General features: G+C 50.8%; 1 protein-coding gene across 1 annotated transcript; it reads right to left on the bottom strand.

Moving 5' to 3' along the window:
* Window positions 1-2,512: 2,512 nt before the first annotated feature.
* On the bottom strand, window positions 2,513-9,448 carry LOC119305666 (alcohol-forming fatty acyl-CoA reductase-like). Its single transcript, XM_037582132.1, has 8 exons — window positions 9,271-9,448; window positions 8,998-9,101; window positions 8,644-8,849; window positions 7,866-7,966; window positions 3,696-4,053; window positions 3,497-3,578; window positions 2,980-3,359; window positions 2,513-2,895 (listed from the first exon to the last, which is right to left on the bottom strand). The coding sequence occupies exons 1-8, from the start codon at window positions 9,359-9,361 to the stop codon at window positions 2,694-2,696; spliced, it is 1,524 nt and encodes a 507-aa protein (XP_037438029.1). The 5' UTR covers window positions 9,362-9,448; the 3' UTR covers window positions 2,513-2,693.
* Between the last annotated feature and the right edge of the window lie 501 nt (window positions 9,449-9,949).

Raw genomic sequence — 9,949 nt, forward strand, 5'->3', positions numbered from 1 at the left:
CAAGACTTCAGCCGCAGGGTCACTGCTATCGCACTCGGATGCGGTCTCGAAGGAGCCAGTCGACAGATCGAATAGGCCATAGAGAGTTTCGTCGGGCTCGATCACCGTGACTTGATGAGTGGCCGAATGTCGAGCCACTGCGCGTTTTACCCACCGCTGGAGCCGCGACCGACCGGATCGCTTGCGGCGGCAAACAGCGGAGGGAGACGACGTCATTGGAGCCGACCGATACTGAGTCCACGGCTGCCGGAGAAGGACGCCGTGAACGCATGCACGAAAGTGCGTCGCCCCTCAGACGGGGAGCGCCTCGACATCAAGGGGAGCTTCTTAAAGCCAAGTGGAGTCATCGGTGATGAAAACGAGTGCGCCAAGACGGATCTCGCGCCCCTTAGCCAAATCACCACCGGAAACCATGATGATGGGGATCGGAAAATTGCAACTTCACCAACAAGTTGCTAAGACACCTGCCCCACAGTGGGCGCCAACTATCGTGGTTCTAAGGCTGACAGTAGAAAGGGGGGTAGGTATGGAGAGGCAAGATCTCAGCTATGGTGAAGGTGTACACACGAGGTTTACGAGTTCAGGCCCTTCTCGAAAGAAGTAACATCCCTACGTCTCGGTGCCCGGAGGCGGTCGATTGGATTATATGTGTGTGATATTACAGGAGGTGTGAACCCTTGTCCTAGAGGAGGGGGGGTGGCTTATATAGAGTGCGCCAAGACCCCAGCCATCCTCCATTACAAGGGGATTAATGTACATAAAGTAGGGGCGTTACTGATAACGCCAGCCTTAAGTGCTATTAATGACCTTAAAGGCTACGGAGTGAACGTCCGACCGTTGCAATGCTGAGTGACTCCTGATCTTCGGTAGGTCGAGTCATTCCTTGTATAGTCGAGTGATTCCTTGTATAGTGAGATATCCGAGTGATATGATGTGTCGAGTGGATTGCACTCGACACCTTTGACTAGGGGTCCTTCGTTCCCTCTTTGCTTCTTATCTTCTAGGGTAGTGACCTTGGGTAGGACGTATAGGTCAGGCCTATGACCCTATCCCAGGTCTGTATCCTCATCAGTGGCAAGGGCAGGTACGCGTGTGGCGGCGTGGACACTCCCCTGGTGACGCACGGCTGGGTGCGCGCGCGGTGCCTAGGAAGAGGCCACGGCGACAGGGACGAAGAAGGTGGCGCCGGGAAGGAGGGCGCGGGGTCGGGGAGGAGGCTACGACGCCAGGGAGGAGGCCTCGGGTCCGAGGACATGGGCCCAGCTCCAGAGAGGAGCAGCGAGGCCGGGGACGAGGCGGCGGCTCCCGGGAGGAGGCCATGCGGCCGGAGCAGAAGGTGGATCGGGGGGAGGTGCGGCGGAAGAGGGAGGTGGGCGCTGGTGGGAGGGATCGGGGGAGGTTGGAGATGGAGGTGGGGTGCGTGGGGGATGCGTTGGTGTTTTTTTAGGTGGGTTCAGTGGGGTTCGGCTGGTGCAGTTTATTTGTGTTTGCAGAATAAGGTGGGGATGTGCAGAATAAGGGTCTTAAGGGGTGTTATCATATATATATTATGATAACACCCCTTAAGACCATATATATATATATATATATATATATGTTGGCATAATATTGTAAACGACTCCCTTAAATTTCCAGTTTAAGAGAACATCTGGTTAAATTTAGCTCATAGGTTGATAAAGGTTACTTTGACTAATGAATCAGACATGTTTCATTGGAGGTTGATTTCTTCCGACATATTTTCTGTTAAATCTATGTGTATGGATTTGATTAATACTTAGCCGGTTTTTAGGTCCAAGCTACTCTCGAAAACCAAAGTGTCATTGGAAATATAAAATTCATGTGGTTTCTACATAGGGTAGTTATTCTTATACTAAGGATAATGTGGCTAAGTGCATATGGCAAGGTAGTAAACAATGTTGTTTACTCTGGCGTACATTTCATGTGGTTTTTAATCTGTCTCTACCTACAAGTGGAAATCCATCCTACCGCCTAGTGGTAGCTAACCCCACATTTTCTACCAATGGATTCTTTGAGATGTGTGTTTTTCTAGGGAAATGTGTGGATCTCAAACCAAATATGTATGTATGTATTCAATTAAACAACAACATCCAGTTAAAACCCATCATGGCAATTCTAGCGGAGAATCGATTCTGGCAGTGTTTTAGTGGCGGGTGATGGGGACAAGTTGCTGTAAAAATTCCACGAGCGACCAAGGGGAGGCGGGGAGGGAGGTGAAACTTACCTCCCATGCGAATGGTTGGCGGATGGAGCACCCTTCATAATGACATGTGGCAACTCTTGCTAGAGTGCCATTTTGGCCCATAATTGCCATATTGGCGGTTATTATGATAATCAATCCAATATGACGACTTCGCTAAAGTTTTTCTAACAGTGAAAAGCAAGGAAGTAGTGCCAAAGTATTTTGTGACTCTTAACAAGTTATTAACACCAATACTTCGTAGTAAGCAATATATATAATACATTAGCAAGAACAAGATTGCATAATGCAACATGTAATCTTATTCCATTTTCTTCAACAAACATATGCAACAATGTTTCTTGTTCTACTGAAGGGAAGGCTTAATTTTGTCATTCATATAGATCATTTAATCTATAGAACCATGTTGAGGAAGATACTTTTGAGGGTGTTTTATTTAGTTAAGGCAACATCTGAATATCGATGCCTAGATATTTCACTTGACCAGGTACTTTATGACCCCGGGGATGTGGACCCTGTAAAAGTAGTCATCCCAGTCAATGGTCTTCGGGTCAAAATTGAAGAGGCTGGCATGATCGTCGGCCATGGTGAGCCTAAGCTTGTGTAGGTTCACATCATCAAAACACCCCTTGAACAACGCGAAGGGGCCATACAAGTCAACAAGCTGCATCACAAACCTATAACAAAAACAAAAAAAATCATGTCATCTTATGTGCCACATCATCAAGATAGTACAACTGCACACAAGTTTAATGACTAACCTGTACTTGCATGCGTGGTCGTGATAGAGAGTACCGAGGCCGAAGAGGCCACAACAAATGATGGAGAGCAGATGTAGGAGCTCAAGGAAGAGGCGGTACCTGAGAACCATAAAGAGTTGGAAGGAGGCGATGCTCCTCAGGAACGACATCTTATGGGTGTGCACAGGGCGACCATCAGGGCCCACACGAGGGTTCTCTGTGAAGTACCGGAATCCCGCCTCATGCAACACATTGTATGACACCGGGTGACGCAATGATGAGCTCACGTGGTACACCGCCGGTGGCCGTGGCTTGGGATGGGCCATTATCTTCTCAAACGAGGACGAGGCGTGCATCACAATGGCAGCTATGATCGCGTTCACCACCATGTCACCGGGAATCTGCAGCAACATATACCCAACCAATCGAATGCGTTCGCCACTGCCGTTCAAATGCATCTTGCTACAGGTTCTCCTAGACTCGTAGCATAAAAAATGCATACGAAAATATCATTAGTGCACTGTACAACTTTGCTTACCACATCCATGGTAAGGTCGAGGTCGGCCAAGAAGTATGTCAAGTTCTGCTTGGCATAGCCGATCACTATCGTGTCGATCGTCCTGCAATTTACATTTTTCTGCTGAACAAATATCGCAATATATTTTGCAATTGCAACAAATTTAAAAGACGGCGTTTTAAATTTGAAGCTAGAGACAGTGAAAGAAACTCATAAGGACCTGGTGCCCTCTATCCATCCGGGCAGTGGGTCATTCTGGACGCTAGTGATGATGCTAGGACGAACGATGACAATGGGGACATCACCCTGCATCTGACCCAACACCATCTCCCCCATCGATTTGGTGAAAACGTATGTGTTGGGCCACCCAAAGTGTCGGGCCCTGGCGAGGCCGAGATCTTTCATGGCCTTCCTTTTGGCCTTTGACGACGAGTCATCGTCGGCCTGAAGTTGTTTTTCCAGGTCGCTGGCCAGCCTGAACTCAGTGTTGATGTCAAGGTGGGTCCCCTCAAGGAGTGTCTCGCCTTCATCGAACGGCCTCTCCTCCACCAGCCCTTGCTTCTCACCCGCCACGTATGCTGCATTTATTAGTAACCTAATTTGTGAATCCAGTCTCGGACTAGTTTAATTTGTATCCATGAACTTGCATAACCAATGGTAATTGTTAGACTGTATTTACATGTGTATATTGTAACGTTGTATACCATCTCATTATATATATATGTGATAGGCCACCCCTAGAGGGTTGTGCCGGTTCCCCCAAAGCCTATTGTCTTACATGGTATCACGCTAGGTTACGTCCGCTTCCGCCTAAAAACCCTAAACCGCCGCCGCCGCCGCCGCCGCGCCCGCCGTCGCCGTCGCCCGACTGCTATGACGTCCGCCGCTGCGTCCGGCTCCACCGCCACCGGTTTTCTGCCGGCCTCCCTCGCGGCACTTCTCTCGAGGCCGCTGGATGCCGCCTCCCTTCAGGCGCCGATCGGGACACGGAGCGTCGGCTCCCTCTTCGCGCTCCCGCCGGCTGCTACTTCGCCCGGGCAGGCGCTTGTGGCCCACACCGCCGCCGCCCCGTCAACCGCGGCTGTCGCGCCCTCGGCCACTGCGCCGCTGGTGGCGGAGGACGTCGCGCTGGCAGGCTTCGCGGCGTCAATCGCGGCCATCGCGCCCTCTGTCCCCGCGCCGGCTGCCCCTCTGACTGTCTCCACGGTGGTCTCACCTCAGCTAGTCTCCTCGATGGGATCGCAGCCGCCGCCGCCGTTTCAGTTCGGCCATCTCATCACCATCAAGTTGTCGTCGGACAATTACATCTTCTGGCGCGCGCAGGTTCTTCCACTTCTTGGGAGTCACTATCTGCTTGGCTATGTCGACGGCTCTCTCCCTTGCCCTCCTGCGCTGGTTGACAGCGTGCACGGTCCGGTCTATAATCCGGCTCACCGTGTCTGGACAGGGCAGGATCAGGCGAACCTCTCCTCCATCCAGGGGTCGCTCTCTCCGGCCGTTGCTGGGCTTGTTGTCTTCGCCAAGACGTCCCACGAGGCATGGACTATTCTTGAGCGCTCGTTTGCGGCACAGTCGCAGGCTCGTGTATCTGGGCTCCGTCGCCAACTTGGGGAGTGTCAGAAGCTTGACTCCACCGCCACTGAGTTCTACAACAAAGTCAAGAGTCTCGCCGACACGCTGGCCTCCATTGGACAGCCCCTCATCGACTCTGAGTTCAACTAGTTTATTGTCAATGGTCTTGATGAGGAGTATGACGCCCTAGTCGAGATCATCAATGAGAGGGGCAACTCCACGCCCATGCCAGCACACGAGGTCTTTTCACGCCTCCTGCTTACTGAGCAACGAGTCGAGACGCGCCGATCCAGGGGCAACGGCGCCCTCTCGGCAAACGCCGCCACCAAGGGTGGTCGCTCCTCTGCTTCATCCAAGGCTCCTTCGGGGCAGTCACCACCACCCGCCTCGGCCCCTCCTCCTACTGCGACGCTACCAGGGGCTGGCGGTCCACGTGTGTGCCAGCTTTGTGGTCGCGATGGGCACTGGGCCTCGAAGTGTCACAAGCGCTTCCAGCGGGGTTTTCTTGGTCTCGGCAATGACGGGAAGGATACACGCAACTTTGCTCGTCAGGTCGCCATGGCTGATCGTCCGCCGCCGCAGAAGCCACAGGGACACACTCAGTCCTACTCCATTGATCCCCACTGATACATGGACTCTGGGGCGACAGAGCACCTGACCAGTGAGATGGGGAAGCTTCACACTCGTGAACCCTACCATGGCTCCGACAAGATCCACACCGCCAATGGAGCAGGTATGCACATCTCTCATATTGGTCAAGCATCACTTCTCACTAGACATGCCAATAGGAGTCTTCAACTTCGCAATGTTCTTCGAGTTCCATCTGTGACACGTAATCTTCTTTCAGTTCCTAAACTCACTCGTGATAATAATGTGCTTTGTGAATTTCATCATTTTGATCTTTTTATTAAGGATCGGGGCACGAGGGACATTCTTCTTAGTGGGCGGCTCTGCCAAGGTCTCTATCGTCTGGAGCATCCTAGCGTCGCTCGCGTCTTCAGTGGAGTTCGGGTATCTCCGTCACAGTGGCATGCTCGTCTTGGTCACCCGGCCACACCTATTGTCCGGCATGTTTTGCGTCGTCATGAGCTTCCTAGTGTGTCTAGTAATAAAGATGTAGCAGTGTGTGATGCTTGTCAGCAGGGGAAGAGTCATCAACTTCCTTTTTCGGAGTCCAGTCGTGAGGTAAAACATCCTTTAGAACTTGTGTTTTCAGATGTATGGGGTCCTGCTCAGACTTCTGTTAGTGGTCATAATTACTATATCAGTTTTGTTGATGCTTACAGCCGCTTTACCTGGCTTTATCTTATCAAACGTAAATCTGATGTGTTTGACATTTTTGTTCAGTTCCAAAAACATGTTGAACGCCTTCTCAAGCACAAAATTGTTCATGTTCAGTCGGACTGGGGTGGCGAGTATCGCAACCTCAACTCCTTCTTTCAGTCGCTTGGGATGACTCACCGTTTAGCATGTCCACATACACATCAGCAGAATGGTTCAGTAGAACGTAAGCATCGTCACATTGTTGAAGCTGGTCTGACTCTTTTGGCCCATGCATCTGTTCCGTTTCGTTTTTGGAGTGATGCTTTCACCACTGCATGTTTTCTCATCAATCGTACTCCCACTCGTGTTTTGAATATGCTGACTCCTCATTGTTTCTTCTTCAAAGGCCTGAGGTTACTATGTACTTGTTGGTCTATGTAGATGATATCATTTTGGTCAGCTCCTCTCAGTCGGCTGCTACTGCGCTTGTTCGCTCACTTGGTGCTGATTTTGCGGTCAAGGACCTTGGGAAGCTTCATTACTTTCTTGGTGTGGAGGTTACTTCTCGTGCTGCTGGCCTTGTTATGACGCAGAAGAAGTACTCTCTGGATTTATTGCAGCGAGCTGGGATGCTTAAGTGCAAACCGACGACTACACCCATGTCTACCACTGATAAGCTCAATGCTGTTGATGGTGTGCTTCTTTCTTCTTCTGATGCGACAGAGTACAGGAGTATTGTTGGTGGGCTCCAGTACTTGACGATCACGCGACCAGACATTTCCTATGCTGTTAACCGAGTCTGCCAGTATCTGCAGTCACCCCGTGACACTCATTGGTCTGCTGTTAAGCGGATTTTGCGCTATATTCGTTTCACGGTGGCTCATGGTTTGCATATTCGGCCGTCTGACTCTGGTTGTCTTTCAGCATATTCTGATGCAGACTGGGCTGGCAATCCGGATGACAGGCGATCCACGGGGGGTTATGCTGTCTTCTTTGGCTCTAACCTGATTGCCTGGAGTGCTCAGAAACAGGCTACTGTCTCGCGTAGCAGTACTGAGGCTGAGTATAAGGCTGTGGCCAATGCCACATCAGAGATCATCTGGGTACAGTCCTTGCTTCAGGAGTTAAGTATACCCCAATCACAGCCTCCTGTTCTTTGGTGTGATAACATCGGTGCTACATACCTTTCTGCAAATCCGGTATTCCATGCCCGAACGAAACACATTGAAGTTGACTATCACTTTGTGCGTGAACGTGTCTCTCAGAAGCAACTACAGATCAAGTTTATTTCTTCCAAGGATCAACTTGCTGACATCTTCACCAAGCCATTGCCTTTGCCACAGTTTGAGACTTGCAGGCGCAATCTTACCCTTCTAGATTCATTAGAAAGTGGCTAAGATTGAGGGAGGGTGTTAGACTGTATTTACATGTGTATATTGTAACGTTGTATACCACCTCATTATATATATATGTGATAGGGCACCCCTAGAGGGTTGTGCCGGTTCCCCCCAAAGCCTATTTGTCTTACAGTAATTTGTACAGTTGATGCACATACCTGTGGAGACATGGAGGAGCACCTTGAGGTTGGGACACTTCTTGGCGAAGTTGCACATATGCTTCACTCCCATCACGTTCACGTCCAGAGCCACATCATACCTGCACGCGCGCACACACGCACTTATATTACTTAGTTCTTTGGAGACCATTCACGACTCTTGTGATCAAGGGGGAACCACACGACACGAGGATGGGCTCCCGCGTCGGGTGAGCGCCCCCGGCGGCAGCGCCTCGATCTCCCTTCTCCGGCTTGCTCTGCAGCTGCCCAGGCCAGATCCGGAGTCCCCTGCCGGCCCTCTCTCTTCGTGCGAGGCTCGGCTCGGCTCGGCGTCCAGAGTTGGGACGGAATGGCCTCTCACGTCCGCGTAAGTGCCGGCTGGCCGCTCGCCGCCATCGCCCGGATCTCCGGGCTCCGGCCTCCGTCCTCCGTTGTGGCCGCTCTGACCGGATCCGGGTACCCCGCGGCGCCCTCTCCCACGCCAGCCTCGACGCCGCCTCGTCTCCCGGTTCCTCTTCGCCGTCTTTGTCTCCCGAGGCGGGTCACGGGCTTTTTATGCCGTTTTTGGATTGCTTGTATAGTATCCTTTTTGCCCGGTTTTTCATAAATTTACTAGTCTAGGCAATTATCTTCTTAACTAATTGATGAGGCCACACTTGTGTCTTCGTTTAGGAAAAAAGAACTCTTGTGGTCAAACTTTGATCGATGATGCTGCACCTGGACACGTTCTCTCCGTCCGGTTTTTCTCGGGCAAAACATTCAATTGACGACAACGTACCTTTCGTAGAAGTTGGTGGTGGCAGCACCATTAACGATGACCTCGAGCTCCTCGGTCAATCGGAGCTCCTTCAGAGTCTCAGGGTCGATGCCGAAGTCCTCGCCCATCACGTCTCCCGCCAACGGGACAATCTTCTCTTGGATGAAAGATTTAAACCCGTCGCCGTGCTTCTCCCTCAGAAGCCCGAACAACTCCTTCCCTACTACCTGCGCATGATCATTTCTACGTATCAGCTTAATTTCACGGGGTTTGACTGTTCTGCGAGTGCATGTTTAACTAGTCGGGAAGAAAATAATCAAAAGAGGTTCAGGAGTAGAGGGCTAGATCATGCAGAACCATAATGGACAACGCTACCTCATTCTCCACCCGATGCTTCGCCGCCGCAGCATCCACCGCTCGCACGGGAAGATAGATCTTCTTCACATCAGGCTGAACTCTTAGTATCTTCTCCACCAGTACTGCGTATATGAACCGAGACAAGAACAAATTAACACATGAGCACAATGCAACGGTAGTCCAGCATGATTTGGTCTTGAATGAGTAAACGACACCCGCGACACATAAATTTTACGTGAAAGAGGAGTTTACTCTTCTAGAATTTGCAACAAATAGTGTATGCATGCTTACTCTTTCCAAGAAAGCCTGTTGATCCAGTGACGAGGATGCTCTTGTTCTTGAAGTATTCGGTGATCTTTTGTTCATTCAGTGTGCTAACCATCTCGCCTTTTTTCCCCCTTTCCTGTGTGCGTGCGTGTGTCTTAGTTGGAGGAAGTGGCAGAGACCTGCAGAGAGAAGGATGTAAGGAAGAAACGATTGGTGCAAGGTTTGAGTGACTCAAGAGGCTCCTTTACACAGTATTTATACACGGGCCATCAAAGGTGTTGTATGTAGGTAGGAGAGGGGAGGGGAGTCTTAATTTGAGACGCTTGAGCGCACGAATTAACCATGACAACATATTATGTGCTGCCCAACCAAAACCAGGACCTGCAGCATTAAAAACCCAGCAGTAGGAGTACTCTATCTAGGTTTACAAACAAAGTTATTATTGCGGTTGGAGTACATTTCTAGCCATCAAAGTAGACAACCAGCCGTGGTACTATATAGTTGCCATACTTAAGAATGAGTTGTCTAGAGTCAGTAGGTCCTCCAACACTTACTAAGAGCAACTCCAATGGGGCGACCCAAACGGACGGCGATTTCGTCCGTTTTTTGTCCGTTTGGGTCGGCCGCCCATCCGGCGTCCGCCCTGTTTTAGATATGGGTCGGCAGCGCGCCCAACGCGTCGATCCATATGTGCCGGCGTGGC

Source organism: Triticum dicoccoides, chromosome 5B, assembly GCF_002162155.2.
Source record: "Triticum dicoccoides isolate Atlit2015 ecotype Zavitan chromosome 5B, WEW_v2.0, whole genome shotgun sequence".
Taxonomy (NCBI): domain Eukaryota; kingdom Viridiplantae; phylum Streptophyta; class Magnoliopsida; order Poales; family Poaceae; genus Triticum; species Triticum dicoccoides.

Coding starts and splice junctions, on each gene's coding strand:
- LOC119305666 (XM_037582132.1), bottom strand. CDS start 9,361: ATGGTTAGCACACTGAATGAACAAAAGATCACCGAATACTTCAAGAAC. Junction 4,054..7,865: donor GCTCCTCCATGTCTCCACAG/GTATGTGCATCA, acceptor TAATAAATGCAG/CATACGTGGCGGGTGAGAAG. Junction 2,896..2,979: donor GACCACGCATGCAAGTACAG/GTTAGTCATTAA, acceptor TTTTTGTTATAG/GTTTGTGATGCAGCTTGTTG.